Source organism: Amborella trichopoda, chromosome 9, assembly GCF_054954075.1.
Source record: "Amborella trichopoda isolate Santa Cruz 75 chromosome 9, AtrichopodaSantaCruz75HAP2 v2.0, whole genome shotgun sequence".
In the NCBI taxonomy this organism is placed as follows: Eukaryota; Viridiplantae; Streptophyta; class Magnoliopsida; order Amborellales; family Amborellaceae; genus Amborella; species Amborella trichopoda.
In genome coordinates this window covers 19,624,873-19,645,334 of record NC_142344.1, presented here as the reverse complement: position 1 = coordinate 19,645,334, position 20,462 = coordinate 19,624,873, and the positions used below count along the sequence as shown (strand labels likewise).

At 36.4% G+C, this 20,462-nt stretch overlaps 1 protein-coding gene, 1 long non-coding RNA gene and 1 pseudogene across 4 annotated transcripts; 1 reads left to right on the top strand and 2 right to left on the bottom strand.

The window, feature by feature from the left end:
• Window positions 1-382: 382 nt before the first annotated feature.
• LOC110007464 (low-specificity L-threonine aldolase 1-like) lies at window positions 383-3,210 on the top strand. Of its 2 annotated transcripts, XM_020668623.2 has the most exons (4): window positions 383-906; window positions 1,033-1,108; window positions 1,576-1,839; window positions 2,900-3,210. In XM_020668623.2, the coding sequence occupies exons 1-4, from the start codon at window positions 891-893 to the stop codon at window positions 2,916-2,918; spliced, it is 375 nt and encodes a 124-aa protein (XP_020524282.1). In that variant the 5' UTR covers window positions 383-890; the 3' UTR covers window positions 2,919-3,210. The 2 variants fall into 2 exon arrangements, with proteins under 2 accessions (XP_020524282.1, XP_088702853.1); XM_088846727.1 differs by having other exon boundaries at window positions 383-1,108.
• Window positions 3,211-5,557: 2,347 nt separating this feature from the next.
• On the bottom strand, window positions 5,558-7,246 carry LOC148780439 (uncharacterized). Its single transcript, XR_016040742.1, has 2 exons — window positions 6,533-7,246; window positions 5,558-5,959 (listed from the first exon to the last, which is right to left on the bottom strand). It is a non-coding gene; the product is annotated as an uncharacterized LOC148780439 (long non-coding RNA).
• Window positions 7,247-13,392: 6,146 nt separating this feature from the next.
• LOC105420100 (pentatricopeptide repeat-containing protein At4g21065 pseudogene) lies at window positions 13,393-19,468 on the bottom strand (annotated as a pseudogene). Its single transcript, XR_016040741.1, has one exon. The product of XR_016040741.1 is annotated as a pentatricopeptide repeat-containing protein At4g21065 pseudogene (transcript).
• Between the last annotated feature and the right edge of the window lie 994 nt (window positions 19,469-20,462).

Sequence of the window (20,462 nt, the reverse complement as noted above, 5' to 3'; positions counted from 1 at the left end):
TTTAATATTTTTATAAGAGCAAACTTAAGAGAGAAGTGGACGCCAAAAATTTGGTGTCAAAATAATTAATATAGAAAAAACTAACAATAAAATAGTGATGACATTGTGTTTTGAACCATCCATTCAGAATGGATGGTTGGATAAGGGGAAGCATATAAGTTTCATGTTGTAAGAGAACCATAGAAAGATTGCCTTAACTATATATATATATATATATATATATATATATATATATATATATATATATATATATATATATATATATATATGGGAAAGGATTGATACGCCCACTCGTGTATGAGGCTTTGTACACCAACGGTTGTAATTGTTTTTTCCCGATCATCTTGATTTTAAATCTCAAAAAGCACTACCGTATTGAAAATAAACAACTGACAGCGGCATCTCTTCTCTCCCTCTCGTGCGATGGGAACTCTCTCTCTCTCTATCTCTATCTCCATCCCACCTCTCTCTCTCCATCTCCCACCCACCTCTCTCTCTGTAACACATCTCTCTACATCTCTCTCTCTACATCTCTCTCTGGCTGGCCCTTCTCTCTCAAACCCTCGATGCCCCTCTCTCTCAAACCCTCGATGACCCTCTCTGAAATCCTCGCTAGCCTGCTGCCCCTCTCTCTCAATCTCTCTAAAACTTGCCTCTCTCTTTCAATCTCTCTCCCGCCTACCCCTCTCAGCCCCTCTCTTAATCTATCTCCCGCCTACCCATCTCAGCCCCTCTCTATACATCTCTCATTGCCTATCCCTCTCGTTTTGGGGTTTCATTGTTTTAGGTTTTGGGGGTCTGATACAGTTACAAAGCCAACTGAAGCTATAATAGCAGCCATGGTTAACATACTCTTGGGTTTCGCAACAACTTAGAAGGTCGAGACTGAAATGGCAAGAATTATGGGTAAAGAAGCAGCCCTTTTTATTCTTTCTAGTACAATGAGTAATCTCCCATTTCCCATCTCTCTCAATCTTCCTCTATGCCCCCCGCTTTCTCTAGAAATACAACCTAAAACACAGAAAATTTCAGAAATTTCAGAAGTTTTCTATGCTCCATTGCTGTTGCAAAGGCGATTGGGACAATCTTCAGTGGATTTGAGGTTCAGGTACGCTATTTTTTATTCTTTACCCATTACTGTTTTATTTTGATTTCTAAAGTCGTTTTCTTTAATTTTTTAGGATATTTTTTAATATGTTTCAGTGCTTTCTTTTAATCCTTATTTTTCAAGGTTTTGGTTGTTTTGGGTTTTGGGGGTTTTGGTTCTCTGTGCATAAGTTTTGCTCTGAGATTCGTTCTTAACATGATAAAACAAGTTTTCTTGTTCTTTTTTTTGGGTCCCCTCTCTCTCTCTCTCTCTCAATGCAACCTAAAACATAAAAAATTTCTAAATTTTCAAAAAAAAATTGTACTTACATAAAAAATTTCTATACAGGAAAATTGTTTTGCTACTCTTTGATTTAGAGCAAAATTTCAAGAACATAGTGTTACGGTACTCTTTGAACTATTTTGATTCAAAGCAAAATTTCAAGAACATTGTTTTGCTCATAACTGTTTTGCTACTCTTTGATTCAGAGCAAAATTTCAGGAAAATTTCATTAGTGATATGGTTCACTGTGAGATTAGCGCAAGTGAAGTGATTCTTGGAGATCAAAGCCATATTCATCTTTTAGAGAATGGAGGGATTTCGAAAATTGGATGCGCTCATTCAAAAACAGTTTCGAGGAATTTGGATGGAACCATAGATATCAATCTTATTGAAGCTACAATCAGGGATCCTGCAAAGGCCATGTGTTATCCGACTACACGGCGTATTTTCTTGGAGAATACGCAGGCTAAGTATGTTTTCTCTTCTGGTTTGATGGCTGAAATTTGGGTAACTAAATTGTGGAGTTCTTATATGCTCTTTTTTTTTTTCTAATGGTTGGTGTATTCGTGTGGTGCTATGTGTCGACTTTGATTTTAAGATTATTACTGTTTGATAGGTAATTATTTTAGTGTTTGATGATTTCTCTAGATACTCATCAGAAATAATAAAAAAGAAGAATTAATGATTTGGTTGGGTTCTTTTCTATAATTGTGATTTACAATTTGCTGAACTTTTGCAATGTTTATGTTGATCATGCTTTCAATACTTTACAATGGTTTTCTTTAGCAGGATGTGCTTAATTAGCAACTCTTGTATTATGTCCAAGGGGTTTTGCAGAGAAGGGAAAAGGAGGTGGTTCCAGGGTTTCTGTGGGTGTGAAGTATTTTTTGTGAAATTGATTGTGAGAGAGAAACTTTTTTTTTTGCTTGAAAAGTTCAGCTTTTGAGGGTTTTTGTTTTCCAATAGTCGAATGGGTTTGTGCTTTGTGATTGTGTATAATTGAATTAACTTTCACTTTGAAATCAATAGCTTAATATAAGCACCATGTGTTGTTAGATGTTGCCTTTATCTTTGAAATTGTATAACCTATGTTGGATGTTACCATCTGTGTTGGATATTGTTGTAATTACCATTTGGATCATAATGCATGTAAAAACCTTAGTTGTTTTTATTTTTCCATGAATGTTACAGTAAGTTTCTCTTTAGCACTTAAGGTACAAATCAGTTACTCTCTCTCTCTCTCTCTCTCTCTCTCTCTCTCTCTCTCTCTCTCTCTCTCTCTCTCTCTCTCTCTCTCTCTCTCTCTCTCTCTCTCTCTCGGCATAGAACAAGTAAAGAAGAATTTGTTCGATTTTGATGCAAAGAATTTTGTGTTACTGTATAATTTTCCCATGAATGTTTGGGCAGGTGGAGAATGTAATGTAGTGATTGCTTGCTCGTTGAATTGTTGGTGATTGTTGCTTATTGCTTGCAAAAATTTTAGACAACATGAATATGATTATTGAAATACAATGTGGTTTTGTGAATTAGGTTGCGTGCAACAAAGTGATATGAAATTGAACGAAAGCAACTAGTTGATGGCGGATATTGGAGCTGACAATGTTTTGGGCTAATCATGTGTTATAGAACATGAATATGAGTTGAAATACAGTGTGGTTTTGTATGTTGCATTGGGTACAACACAGATCCATTGGCACTTCTATTTTACTTGAACAGTTGTGGGTTGCATTTTTTAATGGAGTGCAACATTGATCTAGTGGCACTTGTATTTTTCTTTGTAAAATTGTGTCGATGCATTTTGTAATAGTGCAACATAGATCAAGTGACATTTTGAGCTCATACATATGTTTAGTCGTTGGTCTTGTTGTAGGAATGCTTTAATTCTAAGAAAGAAATTAAATATGGTCTACCAAACCAGCATTAATACATGGTCAACCAAGCCAGTTTCATGATCAAGCCAGTTTCTCATTCTCTCTAAACAAGTAGTACACGATGGATTCTCTCTCAAAACATGAAGCACCATGGAAGAGAGAGAAACTCTTGCTTCACTCAGATTTTAACCCATGCTCCCGACTGGACTAAAACATGAAGGTAGAGCGAAAGTGAGATAGTAACTAAACGTCTCTAAAACATTGGAATTCATCGCACTCATTGTAAACCTCTCTAAAACATTGTAATTCATCGCACTCATTGTCCTCAATTGGATACACTGCGCTGTGTTTATTCGGACATCACAATTTTATTGTTGAAGATTTTTAGAAGACGTAGCTTCATCATTTTGCAAATTCCTAATGAATTGATTTTCAGTTTACTTGAAGAATGAGAGATTGTCTTGGAATGCCATATCTCCTAGATATGAGTTACATTGAAGTAGTAATAGTTTGGGAACTTAAGGATCCTCGCTTAACACTTTCTTTTTGATATGTAACTTGGGGTCAAACTCATGAAATCAAAATGGAACAAAAATGTGATAATCAGTCCCAATTATTAATATGTATAAGAACAGTTTCAGCAGTGCAAACCCAACCAACATATATATCTAGGAGAGTTTCTAGTTTTTTTGAGAGACAATGTCAAGTTTCAATAAGCAAAGGCACACCAAACAAGTCTTTTCTTCAGTATAGAATAACAAAATTTAATCACTGTACCCAATTGTACTAACAAACGTTAATATTATTTAACCTACTATCCACATTACAATACATCACCAAACAAGTAAGAGTGATATGAAAATTGAAATATAATTGTAATGATACAACAAGTGGAACACTTGTTGTGGGTTTTACTCTTGTGCCTCCTAATCTGGCCCTGCACTGATTATATTTACAAGAGAACCATTAAAGAACTATCTTTTAATGGTGTTTCATCATAAATATATATATATATCAATACTCTAGTGTTTCTTTTAATATTTTAATAATAGAAATTAGCAAAAATGAAAGAACTATCTTCATAATTGGCAAACATTGCTACATACTCAATTACAAGAGAACCATTAAAGAGCATCAACAAAGGATCCAAGAAATTAGGTTGTTCATACAAATGTGAACTCAAATGCGAGAAAGGTGTCCATCCTTTAGTGTTTGCAGTAAAATCTAAGTTCTTAATTTTTTATGTTTCAACATTGGAAAAAGTAGTCACAAAAATGAGCTACATTCTAATGGACCTAGCATCTTTTTGTTCTGATTTGATCAAGAAATATGTTGTTTCTAACAAATGTCAAAACTTGAAGAAAAACAAGAATATTCTGTTATGCAGGCTCTCACAGAAGTCTGAAGACCATATATAGTTTCAAATCGCAAACTAATAATAATTGAATTATATGAGAGCAAAAGCCCAAAAGCCAAACTATGAGATTGGAATACAAGGATCCCATCTACCCACAATCAGAAAAGAGTGGATGTTGTGATGCCCAATTCCAGAATCTTAAAACACCTCTAGGTCCATAAATATCTATATTGAAGAGGACCCATAATCATAATTAGATTGACTCTACTTCACATGATAAAAAGCGCACAAGACCAAATTAATTCAAATGGTATTCACAATATTTTGTCTCTGTCCACAAGAGGTTAACTAGATTAATTCAAATGGTATTCACAATATTTTATTATCATGGTCTCATTGGTAATCACGAGTATGCAACATCGATCGAACTAAGACCATGTCATTTTCATTAAGAAAAATCAGTAAAGGAAGCTAATGGAGCCTCACTGAGGGCCAAATCGCGATTTAAGAACAAAGTGAATATATTCGGTTGAATCCTTCGTTTCCATACATCGATGCCAAAGAAAAAATAATAATAATAATAATGAAACTGCCAAGAAGCCAAAAAAATTAATGGGCAATATAAAATTGGTCTGAAGACTAGAATACGAAGAAATTTGGCTTAATATTAGATACATTGATTTAGCATTTGAAGTTTATTTTTATAAAAAGTGGCATTCATAAATTCAGGTGATTTCAGCTTAGAGCCTTGGATACAATACAAGAGTTGCTAATTAAGCACATGCTGGTAAAGAAAATCATTGTAAAATATTGAAAGCAGGCTCAGTATAAACATTGCAAAAGTTCAACAAATTGTAAAATCACAATTATAGAAAAGAAAACCCAACCAAATAGTTATTTCTTCTCTTTTCTTTATTTCTGAAGGGCATCTAGAGAAATCATCAAACACTAAAATAATTGCCTATCAAATAGTAATAATCATAAAATCAAATTCTACACATAGCACCATAATAATACACCATCCATTAAAAAAAAAAAAAAAAGAGCAAGTAAGAACTCCAAAATTTAGTTATCCAAATTTCAGCCATCAAACCGGAAGAGAAAAGATACTTAGCCTGTGTATGCTCCAAGAAAATAAGTCGTGTAGTCGTATAATACATAGCCGCTGCAAGATCCCTGATTGCAGCTTCAATAAGATTGATATCCATGGTTCCATCCAAATTTGCTCGGATCTATTTTTGAATGAGCGCATCTAATTGTCGAAATCCCTCCATTCTCTAAAAGATGAATATGGCTATGATCTCCAAGAATCACTTCACTTCCTCTACTCTCACAGTGAACCATAACACTAATGAAATTTTCCTGAAATTTTACTTTGAATCAAAGAGTAGCAAAATAGTTCTGAGCAAAACAATGTTCTTGAAATTTTGCTCTGAATCAAAACAGTTCAAAGACTGCCATAGCACTATATTTTTTAAATTTTTCTCTGAATCAAAGAGTAGCAAAACAATTTTCCTATATGTAAATTTTTTATATAAGTACATAAATTTTTTGAAATTTCAGAATTTTTCTATGTTTGAGGTTGTATTTTTATAAAGAGAGAGAAAGAGAGAGAGAGAGAGAGAGAGAGAGAGAGAGAGAGGACCGAAAAAAAAAACTTGTTTTATCATGTTAAGAACGAATCTCAGAGCAAAGTTTATGCACAGAGACAACCAAAATCCCAAAACCCAAAACAACCAAAAACTCAAAACCCGAAACAAGAAATTCATATCATATGTAAAAATCAAAATAAAGCACTAACACAATATCCTATAAAAAAAATAAGGATTAAAAGAAAGCACTGAAACGATTAAAAAATATCCTAAACAAATTAAAGAAATCGACTTTAAAAATCAAAATAAAATAGTAATGGGTAAAGAATAAAAAATGGCGTACCTGAACCTCAAATCTACTGAAGATTGTCCCAATCGCCTTTGCAGCAGCAATGGAGCATAGAAAATTTCTAAAATTTCTGAAATTTTCTGTGTTTTAGGTTATATTTCTAGAAAGAGGGGAGGGGTGGGGGGGGGGGGGGCATAGAGGGAGGTTGAGAGAGATGGGCAACGAGAGATTGCTCATTGTACCAGAAGGCACAAAAAAGGCAGCTTCTTTACCTAGAATTCTTGTCGGTTTTGAGCTTCTAAGCTGTTGAGTTGAAACCCAAGACTACATTAACCATGGCTGCTATCATAACTTCGATTGGCTTTGTAACTGTATCAGATCTCCAAAACCCAAAACAACCAAACCCCAAAACAAGAGGGATGGGCAACCCCAAAACCCAAAACAACCAAAACTCCAAAACAAGAGAGATGGGCAACGAGAGATGTATAGAGAGGGGCTGAGAGGGGTAGGCAGGAGAGAGATTGAAAGAGAGGGGCGAGTTTTAGAGAGCTTGAGAGAGAGGGGCTGCAGGCCAAAGAGGATTTCAGAGAGGGTCATCAAGGGTTTGAGAGAGAGGGGCATCGAGGGTTTGAGAGAGAGGGGCCAGCCAGAGAGAGACGTAGAGAGATGAGTTACAGAGAGAGAGGTGGGCGGTAGATGGAGAGAGAGAGAGAGTTCCCATCACGCGAAAGGGAGAAATGGGATGCCGCTGTCAGTTGTTTCTTTTCAATACCGTAGGGCTCTTGGGATTTAAAATCGAAATGATGGGAAAAACCAATCACAACCGTTGGCATACGAAAATTCATATGCGACCGGGCATATCAAATTATTTCCCATGATATATATATATATATATAAGAAAAGATAGGATTAGCCCAACTAGCTCATATGAACATATAAGCTCAATATCCCAAATTAAATCTAGGCCAATCTGAAGATCATAGATGTCTGGTAGTATTTAAATTTTAGTGCTTTTTCTACAAATCCAAATCACTTGAAATTTTAAGAGTGTGTTCATCAAAAATAAATAAATCTTCAAAAAATATCAAAAAAAGATTTTACATAAAATAAATTGACCAAAATACCTCCGAAAAGTTTCGGGAGGTATTTTGGTCATTTTTTTTTTGTGAATAATTTCTTTTATATCTTTATTAGGTACGCCTTGATGAGAAGAACACACTCTAAGCTAGACCAAACTGGCGATCATTTTAAAAAGTAATAGAATATGAGGTCCTTGTAATCTTTGAAGAACCATTGTTTCATGTGGCTTGGATCGCATTTGTACAATATGCAGTTCAAGGGTATAACACATTAATCTTAATGATGGATGCAAATAGGTGGTCCATCTAAAAACAATTGTAACTAATGGTCCAAATGTTTTCTTAATATAATTATTATTTCTAGTTTTCAAAATTTATTTATTTTTTCATATTCATGATCTCAATGTTAAAGATTATATATTCTCTGAAAATTAGGATGAAATTATATTTTAAAATATATTTATTGCCAAGCCCACATTTCTACATGTGCAGGCTTGGCCGCATGCTAACCACGTCCATTTTTAAAAGCCTGAAAACCCAGAGCTCTAAACTTGATAGGATTTTTTGTCATGAATTAAGAAAACCTAAAACTTGTATCCTAAGCCTAGAAAGACAACCGACCAGAGACTGGAAACAACAAAGCACATGCCTAAAGCAATGCTTATAGTCCAGTAAAGTTTCCCCCCAAACTTTGTGATGGGAAATGGTGATCCCAACTATCCAGTTTCACATCTAACGGCTAGGGATGTTAACTGCCTTTATGTGAGAAAGCCAACATTCTCATTTTATGCCCGAAAAACCAAAATGCCCATAGACTAGGTGAATTATATATGCTAGGCTATACATGTATCCTATACTCTTTCTTACGTTTATTTCTTTAATTTTTTGTTTATGAGTTCTATTCGTATATTACATACTTAGAGTTAAGAAATTGTTAAAAGATTATTTGCTCTTGTGATAGCATGATAAACATTTAATCCTTAGATGAAGCTTCTATAAGGCCTAAGCTTTATGAAAACAAAATAAAGCCTCACCTTAAATTCTCATCCAAAAAACACTTTCTCTAAAATCAATTTCGAACACAGGGAATAAATTTTGAAACTCAAAAATGGTAGATCTTGCAAATCATTGAACACTTATTCTTAGGGTGAAATGGATGGTCTAGATAATTTGTTACAATATACACTATTTTTGGAGCTTGAAATCCTTTTTTTTTTTTGACAACTGTAATCTTCAAGCCAAGATGAACGATGTATAAGTTTTACAATACTAGAATTGCAAGTTTTGATGAGTTATGAGGTGATACTTTTCCCCTACCTCTCAAAATACAAGGTTTTCTAGGGCTGGCGGTTCAAAATAGGGTGCTTATGATTGATAGTCTTATTAAGCGAGGGAAAATCTTACCAAATATATGTCTCATGTGAAAGGAGAATGGGGAGTCTGGTGTGCATCTCTTTCTCTATTGCCAGTTTGCTAGTCGCATATGGAGGTGGTTTTTTGACGAGCTTGGGGTTGCACTTGTTATGCCTCCCTCTGTGATTGGGATTCTACATAGTCTTTCGGCTTCTTTACGAAGGACTCGGAATGTTATCTGGCAAATCTCTAAAGGTGTCATTCTTTGGGAGATCTGGAGGGAGAGAAATAGAAGAGTCTTTGAAGGTACATCTTTGCCGATTGAAAAAGTTTTGGAGAAGATATTGCATTCCATTTGGATGTACCTCTCAGTTACGAGTTGTGGAAGGATATTTCTGAAGTGGATGTAAGAAGAAATTTGGATAACCTCTTCCATTTGGGTGTCCCTAAATGTAGGCTTAAAGGAAGATGGATGGTCCCACCTATGGGGGTCTTTAAACTCCACTTTGATGGTAGTTCTTTGGGTAACCCGAGACCTGCTTGTTTTGGAGGGGTACTTCGAGATTGGACCGGGAATGTGGTTTTCTCCTATGCAAGGCCACTTAGGCTGCAGACTGTGAATTATGCAAAGCTCTTTGCCCTTCGTTTTGGTCTTCCCTTGTGGAGAGGAATTTGGGGTCTTCTTACATCATTGAAGGGGATTCACTCAATGTTGTTAAATGGTGCAAAGGGGAGCAGAAGCTACCTTGGGAGCTCAAATCTTTGTTCTTCAGATTTTAGATCTTGCCTCTTCCTTCTCTATCTCTTATGTTCATGTGTATAGGGAGGCTAATGTGCTAGCTGATTCTCTTAGCAAAGGAGGCTTTTCTCTCTCTGAAACCGTTATTTCGGATTTTGTAATTTTGTTCTAGATTAATACAATCCTTGAACTTTCTCTCAAAAAAAAAAAAGAGTTATTAGGTGAGACTTTACTTATTGTGATAGGACTGCAGCCCTATCAAACCATTTTCCTTAACCTTTGGATAAAGCCATAAATAGGAGTATTTTTCAAATAAGTGTACTTTTAAAACCCCAAATTTTAGGGGACAGCATCTTCAACTAGCAACTCACCTGGAAAGAAAATTGATGTGCATTATGTATGTGACTAGAAAATAGCCTACTATGGTTGAACATGGACTTTATACTAGTTGATTCTAAAGTAGGATCCAAATTTTCAAATAAAAAAATACCCTTGAGTGAGTCTTATTACCAGGAGCGGGAGTGGGAATGGCTCCAATTCCAAGAGCGGGAGCGAGAGCGGAAGCGGGAAGGCTTAAGTTTCGGGAGCAGGAGTGTCGGATTGAGCATTGCCTAAAGCTCTGGAGCAAGTTTTGATGAGGGTAAAAGTTGTGGATCGAGATCCCGTATGAACAGGGAGCACGTTCCCGATACATTGGGATCAAGGTCCTTATTTAACGGGAACGCATTCCATGTAAAATGGGATTGTATTCCCATGCTCATTAGGATCGCGCTCCAGTAGATAACAGGAACAGGATCTCATTTAAAGTTAAGTCTCGTCTCCATCTAAGAAAAATGTGTTCCTATTTGGAATAGATCGAGCTCTATTCAAGGTTGGATTGCATTCCACTTAACTTGGAGCCAATCTCCACCTGCCATCTCTCTCTTCCTCTCTCTCTATCTCTCTCTCTCTCTCGCAACCAGACATTCACCACCTCTTCAACCCATCTACTAAAACATGCCCCTCTCTCGCTAACTTCATGAACACAATCGTCTAACTTTACAGTGAGTTAACTCTTTCTCTCTCCTTAAAAAGCACAACAACATAAAAAATCTACATACCCATCTCAACCTCGCTTACTAGCAGTTGGGAACCTCCGTAGCAATCTCCAAAAGGCCAAACATGCTCTGAAAATGGCTAAAATCTTCTATGAAAAATTATTCAATGGATTGCAAGCAACTCCATGGTTGTGAAGCTTGGTGATATCCTTGACAGAGGAGGAGAAGAGCTCATGCTCCTTTATTTTTTAGAAAAACTCAGAATTCAAGAATCGGGATGACTGATTTTCTCTAGGAATTCAAATGAAAAACCTTTGTTAAGGATTGGAAAAGCAAATTAACATTTTTAATGAAGTAAACAAAAATTACCCATCTGGAATTTGGGCTAGAACAACTGCTTTGAGTGTTGGAGGCCCAATTTCTACGCATTTTTTAGCTAATAACCCTACTATTTTAATGGTGGATGACTCTGTTTTTGTTCATGGTGGGATCCTCCCGAAGGATAGAATTCTAGCAACGTAGGGATCGTGGTCCTAAAATTCTAGGAGCGAAAATCTAATTTGTTCGGGAACGCATTTTGTGGGACAGTGGGAGTGAGATCCGTGTGGTAGCGGGAGCGAGCTCCATTGTGAATGCAATCAAGAATCTTGAAAATAGGAGCGAGCTCCAAAAAAGTTGGAAACAGGTTCCGGACGAGATCCTGGCCAAGGAGCTGGGTCCTAGAGCGAGAGCGCCACCCTAATTGGGTGCTCCCGGTAACTATGGTATAGCATGCTCTCGAAAGATTGTTAAAAAATAACCAGGGGTTGAAACACATCTAGTGATTCTAAAATCATCACTGTCAAAGACTTTTTCCAACGAGATCCTGGCCACGGAGCCCCGGAGCTGGGTCCTAGAGCGAGAGTGCCACCCTAGTTGTGTGCTCCCGATAACTATGGTATAGCATGCTCTCAAAAGACTGTTAAAAAATAACCTGGGGTTGAAACACATTAGTGATTCTAAAATCATCACTGTCAAAGACTTTTTCCAACTAATTGGGGTCAACTACACAAATCATGGTCTGCTTTTCTGCTCTATTAAAGGTCATACCCTCAATGAAACCATAAGTCCATGTTTCTTTTCCCACTACTTCCGGTCCTTTTGGGCCTACCCCATGCCTCTTTTTAGCCTTCCACTGAAACTAACTTGCACCTCTAATAGCTGAGTCTATGCCACACATAGACAGCCTATGTAAGTCTAATCTCTCTAATCTGATTGCCTATTGATGCCACACCTAAATTTTTCCGAATGTATTCAATCTACTTAGTCTAAAATGGGTCCAAATTTTCAAACAAAAAAAAAAAAAAAAAAAACACTCCTAAGTAAGTATTTTAATGGGGTAAGTAAGTGCACAGTGTGCTCTTCATAGAGTTGGCTAAAAATATAAGCTGCTAGGATTGAACAAAGGCTCATCTAGTGATTATAAAATGGTCCCAAAATTTCCAAAAAAAAAAAAAAAAAACTCAGTCTTCTACTAGGGTATAATCTTTATGGTGTGCTCTTGACAGTTGGCTGTACCCACCATAAGAGAGAATATTATTCTTGAGAGAGTGGAAGAGAGAACCAGAAAAGATTAGTAGTGCACATCACATATCACTTAAAGAAATATCAGGCCAATATTTTTATGTAAGGGAAGAGATCACATACAACTCATGCACAATAGTGACAATATTCAGACAGTTATAAAAGTCAATGGTTAACCAGAGAATCTTTCAGCCCACCTGATCTAACAGGAGAAAACAATCGAAAATTAGATCTATAACAGTTTCATAATGTGGGGAAAGAGGGAGGGAGAGAGTGAGAGAGGAGAAAACAATCAATAGTAGATCTATAACAGTTTCATAATATGATGAGAGAGAGAGAGAGTGAGGATCTAATAATGAAGGAAGAAACCATCCATGCTAGATCTAAGTCAGTTTCATAATATGGACAGAGAGAATTGATAGTGAAGTAGAAACCATCCATAGTAGATCTAGAACACTTTCATAATGGGGGAGAGAGAGAGAACTATAGAAATAACTCTCCTTGGAGAAACCATCCATAATAGATCTAGAACAGTTTCATAATGTGGGGAGAGAGACAGAGAGAACTATAGAAATAACTCTCCTTGGAGAAACCATGCATAATAGATCTAGAACAGTTTCATAATGTGGGGAGAGAGAGAGAGAGAACTATAGAAATAACTCTCCTTTTTCAAGATTTCCTCCCCCAATTTACAAGGGTTAAGAAAAAGATCATATGCATCAATTTAAAACAGTTTTTAGTAGATCAGTATTAGCAGTGCCTTTAAACTGTTAGCAGTGCCTTTAAACTGTTAGCAATGCCTTTAAACTCAGCTCAGGCCTTGGACTCAACCTTGGCCAGAGCTGAGTAACTCCACCAAGAGCGAGTGGACTCAGCCGAGGTGCTTTTTGTTTTGTTTCTCCCAATATGCGTGAGTTGTACCAGGGTACTCTGCTCGGCAAGGGGCAAAGTCCGAGTGGATTCCACCGGGTAGTTAAACATGAGTGAGAGACTTAGGCCTGCAAATCTTAAAAATTTCAAGAATTTCTCAACCTCTTGATGCAATAATGGAAGGAACCAAGGAAAATATCATTCATAACAGATCCACAAGAACAAAGAGACAGACTACTTCTCAACAACTATTGATCTATTTGCAATAAGGAAGAAACCACAAAAGCCATTTCCATAAAAATTGCAGTGTTACATGATAAAACAAATTTGATATAACAGCAAAAGAAGAAACCATCCATTCTAGAGAGAGAACATCAAATCAGATCCATAACTTTTTCAGAAATACTCAGAAAGAGACAAAGCATCCATCTAAGGTTACGACATTTACAGAGAGCCAATTCCATAACTCAGTGCTTCTTCAAGAACCCTTCAGCCATCTTGATATAATCTCCATATCCACCCTCCTTAGCATCCCCTGAGTGCGAATTTTGCGAAGGTTCGTTGAAGAACCCTTGAGCCATCTTGATATAATCTCCATATCCACCCTCCTTGACACCCCCCGAGTGCGAATTATCCTAAGGTTTGTTGCGCGAATAATCAGAGCCATGAGAACCAGTCACCGAGTGGTCACTGGGTTTAGTGCCTGAACCACCATGAGTCTCTTCATAGTTGTGAAGATAAGTCTCTGCATTCTCCATATATTTTCCAAAGCACTTCTCTTAGAGCTTTCCGTAATGGCTGGCTGCTCCAACAAGTTCGGTCGCTGCACCGGCTACCTTCCCTTTGTTTAAATTCTCAGTCTTATGGCTCATGGCTGATTTTGCAGCATCTGCAACAACTTTTGTGCTCGAAAAGAGCTCACTTCCTGAGGCCACATGGCGATTGTGCCCCTTCTTTCCCTTTCTGGCTTCATGATCCATGGCAAATAGTTCAGGGTCTCTCATATCAGATGAGATAAAGGGAGAATTGTAATTTAGCAAAGATGGGTCATGTGACTTGGGTTTCTCCAAAGTTTCAGTTTCTAGAGAGAAGAAGATGGATTTTGAGTGAATTCTTGAGAGATAGACTCCTAATAGATAATATGGAGAGAGAATTGTGATCTAGAGAAGATGAGGTCTATGAATTGGGTCTCTCCAAAGTTTCTATCTCTTGAGAGAAGATAATGGAAATGGGGAGAGATCTGAATTGGGTTCTCTCTCCCAATAAAGGTTGCTTATGGATAGCTTTGTGGAGGCCTGTATATAAAAGCAAGTGGTTGCAGTGGAGTCTGCGCACGGAGGTCTTGTTTCAGTGTATATAATGCGTTAAGGCAGAGTACTGGAGGAGCAATCGTGGAGTTCCTTTTTTGTGGCTGGAGGAGTCCACAACGTGTGGGCTCTTGGGATCACAATATGTCCTCCATCGTTTCCATCTCGCTTATTTGGGTAGGTAAGTGGGGAATATATTCCCTGCCTCATACATCTTTTAGAAGTGGGAAAAGTTTATATAGAGCCGAGGCTCTAAATAATCAAATTTGAGCCTATCTCACAAATTTCATTTGAAGAGGTTCTTTTGATGCCCTAATGTCATCAAATTGATCATCTCGATATCAAAATACATGGACATGAAAAAAAAAATAGATTTTCAGTTTTAGAAATAATATATTTTGGAGTATATTTTTTTACCGTCAATTTTCAAGATTTTTAAATTTTCATAGATCTGTTGATCTATACTATTTTTGAAGCTTTAAACTTTATAAGTAAAGATAAAAATATATTTTAAAGCTATCACAAAGATTTTCAGTATTAAATCCACATTCTCGATGCTATTTGAAGGTAAGCTCTAATTTGATAGTTTAAAACCTAAGCTCTATACAAACCGCACCTGAAAGAAATAGTTAATTGTTGACTAAGGCTCCACCATGACCTCAACCCCATTCCCAAGAGATATTTGTTCTCTCTTGTTTTGGGATAAGAAGTCTTGGTTTGTTTTTATAGTGAAATTTATGTCTAATTTTACTGTTATTATGGTCTGGTCCCTTCACTCCCATTTTCTTTTATGTTTTTCAAGTTCATATGTTTTAAACATCAGATTATACGTTATATATATTTTTTTAATTTAATGATAATTACTGGTTTGATGTTAAAAGCATCGTACATTATTTTGTTGGTTCGATGTTCAAATCGTCGGACCACCTTAAACCCTCAAAAACTGAGGTTTAAGGGCAATCGACCACTTTAATTGGTGAAATTAATTGGTGAAATCATAATTGGAGCACATTGCGAGAGCTATGTTATCAAATACTACTATATGTACAATCTTAATTGGTCCTAATTGGTAACACATGCTGGAGTATTTATGCATGTAATCAACATGACTCGTACCATGTTACTGAAAAGGCGGTCCGATGTTTCTAACTTCGGACAATATTTATACTTTATTTTTTTAATATTTAAGGCGGTCCGATGTTTCGGACATGGACCGACTAAAATATTGGCCAGTCCGACATTTAAAATGCCGGACCTCAGGCAAACTTGAAAAAAAATAAAAAATCTAGGGGAACAAGGACCGCAGCATAAATTTCTCATATTTTTTAACCAAACGCAATAACAGTCAAATAAAATGGTACGGACATCATTTCCCCCTTTTTTTTCTTAGAATTAACAAGCCTTGATTTTTTCTATAGATAAGAAACCTTGAATATTTTTTTAAAAAAATTTAACAAGCCTTGATTTTTTCAGTGTATGGTTTGGGGCTTACACCTCAACAACCCCTCTCTCTCTCTCTCTCTCTCTCTCTCTTTCTTTGGTGTGGACACTCGACATGGCCGAGCCGTGTCGGGTAGATTTTGGCCAAGCAAAAAATGTTCAAACATAAAAAAATACAAAACAAATCCAAAAAATAGGAAAAATATGTTTGAAATAAAATTAAACAAAATACATCTACACGAGATTTAAAAAGTATTTTAAAAATAATACAAAAAGAAGGGAAAATATAAAAATAAGTATTAATGGCCAAAACTCTTTCCAACCTTTGTTAAAAAGATAGAAAACATAAAAAAATTACATTACAAATAAATGTTTTATTTTATATATATATATATATATATATATATATAATTTTATTTTAAGATCCTCGAGTTGGATCACCCAACTCGGGATACTCAGAGTTGCCAGGGTGGCAAGTCTAAGTTACTCAGGCAAGTCTGAGCTGGGTCGCCGGAGTTTCTCCACAGATGCAAATGTAAATCAGTAAAATCACCTAAACAAGCGTTATGCAACACTCTGGCCCAGATCTCCTTCTGTCAATCATTTCCTGGCCAATTCATAGGACCTTTCTCTTGGCTGTGAAGCTGGGGATACTTGACCACAAAATCCTCACCCCATGCCCCTTCACCAGTAATCTCCACAAGAACAATCTCCACCTCTAAAGTGGTGAAACCTGTTTCTATCTCTAACTGTTATATCTCTCCTATAAACCTTTGAAACAAGCTTAAAATAAGTGTGACAATCCTTGCACACTCTCAAATTCTTCACAATCCTTATGACTTCCCCTTCTTGAATCTTTAGAAGCCCAAAAGCCAGAGCAAGCTTCTCACTGTGATACATTAGAGAAGTTTCTTTCTCTTCTTCCTCCACATCATAAGAAACCATCTCTGTGTCTACTACATAACCAGCAAGCCTCAACTCTCTCTCTACATCACTCAACATCCTACAAATCTCTTTCGAAACTGCCTTCCCAACTATGAATTCATAGACCACATTCTGTATTTCTATTGAGCTACACCCGGGTTCCTTTCGAATCCCTCTAAGTTTCATAGTTTCTCGCACTAGAGCGACATCATTCCACCTATGAGCACGGGCGTAGAGGTTAGAGAGAAGGACATAATTCCCACCATTTCCAGGCTCTAATCGGAGGAGGTTCTGGACTGCAAGCTCTGAGAGATCGGTTCTTCCATGAATCCTACATGCTCCAAGCAGTGATCTCCAAACTATGGCATCTGGTTCAATGGGCATGGACTCAATCAAAGACATAGTCTCTTCTAATAAACCAGCTCGGCCTAGAAGATCAACCATGCATCCATAGTGTTGAATACATGGCGTCACGCTGAATTCATCTCTCATCATGGCCAAGTACTGGTAACCTTGATAAACCAGCCCCTCATGGCTGCAAGCACATAACACACCAAGAAATGTCACCCCATCAGGCCTGACATGGCCATCACCCACCATCTCTCTAAAGAGTTTCAGAGCTTTTTCACCATAGCCATTCATGGCCATGCCTGATATGATGGCATTCCATGTGTACACATTCCTATGTCTCGTGCCATCAAACATCACCATGGCCTCATCTATGCTCCCGCATTTTGCATACATGTCAATTAGTGAAGTACCCACAAAGACATTTACAGTTAAATTCCTGGTTTTTATGTATTCATGGACCCATTTCCCCTGGTTCAAAGCACCCAAGTGAGCACAAGCAGAGAGAACGCTAGTCACCGTGGTCTCAGTCGGCTTGAACCCAGAAATTTGCATCTCCGAAAACAATTTCAGAGCATTCGAGAACTCGCGATTATGGGTATAACCAGTGATCATGGCGTTATAAGAAACGGAGTTCTTTTGGGTCATTTCATCAAATATTTTGCAGGCTGAGGCCATGGATTTACAGGAAGAATACATGTGGAGGAGGGCAGTGTCTGTGTACACATTGGAATTGAAACCCAGGTGTATGATATGGGTATGGATGGATTGGCCAATGTAGAGAGAGAAGGTTTGGGCACATGAGGAGAGGAGAGAGGGGAAGGTGAAATGGTTTGGTGGGGTGTTGGTTTTAAGCATTTGAGTGTAGGTTAAGATGGCCTTATGGGGTTGGTGGTTGTGTGTGTGGGTTCTGATGAGGGAGTTGAAGGCAGGTGTGATATGGTGAAGAGAGAGAGGAGGGAAGAATTTGGGCATGAGAGGGAGTGGGAGAGGTCTGGAGATTCCCTGTGGTAGTAACATGAAGAGAAGGTTCGAGGGAGAGAGAGAGTGGACGTTTATTGAGTTTGGTTGTGGTTGGTAGTTTTTTGTGACATTTTAAGATGGGAGAGACAAGGTTAATTGTTTAATGCAGTGTTTTAAAAAACGTCGACTCGAATCGGACTTGCTCGGTTAGACTCAGAAATCGTGAAAAGGGGATCGGATAGCTTAAAAAATCGGAAATCGTCCGATTTTAGAGAGAACCGGACGATTCTGTACAGTGAATCGTCGATTCACTGTACGAAATCGGCGAGTCCGTACGGAATTTTTTTTTTTTTTTTTTTTTTTTTTTTTTTTTTTTTTTTTGTAATCCATGATAGATTTTTTTGTAATACTTGATCGATTTTTTTGTAATCCATGATCGAATTGTTTTTGTTTTTTTGTAATCCATGATCGAATTTTTTGGTTTTTTGTAACCCATAATAGAACTTTTTGTAATCCATGATCGAAATGTTTGTTTTCTTTTCTTGTAATCCATGATCGATTATTTTATTTTATTTTTTTTTTTGGTAACCCATGATAGAATTTTTTGTAATCCATGATCGAATGTTTTGTAATACATGATCGAAATGTTTGTTTTTTTTTTGTAATCCATGATCGAAATGTTTGTTTTTTTTTTTGTAATCCATGATTGAATTTTTTGTTTTTTGCTTTTTTTGTAACCCATGATAGAGTTTTTTGTAATCCATGATTGAATTTTTTGTAATCCATGATCGAACTGTTTTTTTCTTTTTTTGTAATCCATGATTGAATTTTTTGTTTTTTTTTGTTTGTTTTTTTTGTAATCCATGATCGAATTTTATGTAATCCATTATCGAATTTTATGTAATCCATGATCGAATTTTATGTAATCCATGATCGAATTTTATGTAATCCATGATTGAATTTTTTGAAAATTTGTGATTTTTTTTTTAATCCATGATCGAATTTTTTTTTGTAATCCATGATAGAATTTTTTGAAAATTTGTGATTTTTTTTTTAATCCATGATCGATTTTTTTGAAAATTTGTTATTTTTTTTTTAATCCATATTATTCAAAGAGAAAATGAGAGAGATGATGATTCTGAGGCCACCCTATCCCAGCCATATTATTCACATATCGAGTCCCAACAGCAACAGTGTAGGGATGAGCACGAAATACTGTAAATTAAATGCTGAATGGCGGTTCATGCAGGGAAAGAACATATCAATATTCGCATATTCATTCAAAAACATGAAAATTCTTAATGGAGTACCCTCATTTTTTATTGAATTCTTAAAAAACAATATTTATAATGAATTTTAATAATTTTTTCGAATTTTTTTTAAGCTTTATTCTGACCAATTCACCCGATTCCCGATCCGGATCGTGGATTCGCCCATCCGGATCGGTTTTTTGGAAGCTCGATCGAGGTCACCGATCCGTTTTTTAAACCATTGGTTTAATGTAAATAGTAATACATACGGAAAAAAAATCCAGGAATGGGCATGGTGGAAAAAAAAAAAACAATACATAAATATATCATTTATTTTTAACATAAGGAAATCACAATCACTCTTGCCCATCCAATTTCAAATTATATAATTGTTAGTATGTCATTGACTAGACTTAAAGTCCCAAATAAAATTTTTGTCCAATTTGACATCTAAACAGTTAGCAATAATTATGACATCTTTGTAACAAAGATAAATAATCTCATAATATATAATCCAAAAAATAAAAACCAACGGAGAGAAAAGTCCCAAAAGAGGCTTCAACTTTGTGCTATAGAAGCAAGGAAACCCACCCACTAAGCCTACTATAGGTAGAGGACCCTTCCTTACTAAATTACCTGTAAAAAAAAAAATACGGAAAAAGTCTACAAGAGGTTACAACTTTGTGCAATAGAAGCAAGGAAACCCACCAAGGTTGTGCTGGTGCAAAATTCTTCCATTGATAACACAGGACATGACAAAGGATCTTTAAGTTTTAAAAGTAGCTTATTTTGTAACACATTATCTAAAATATTTATTTATAAATTTTTTCCCAACTCAATCTATATATATTTTTAAGCTTTAAGCTTCAGAATTAGGTATGAGAATAAATTTTGAGTTATAGTGAAAAATGTTTTCGGAGAAAGGGCAGGCGTTGTGCATCAGATATAGGCATGTTAACATATTACTTGAAAGTAGAGCTTCCGAGGGACTATAGTGTATAGCAGGTCCATTGGGCAAAAGACAGGCGATTTCTATGATTCATTGTCTATTGTCTTGTGATTTGTGTCGAAAGAAAAACCAAAACTAGATTTTGAGTTCTTGAAACCCCAT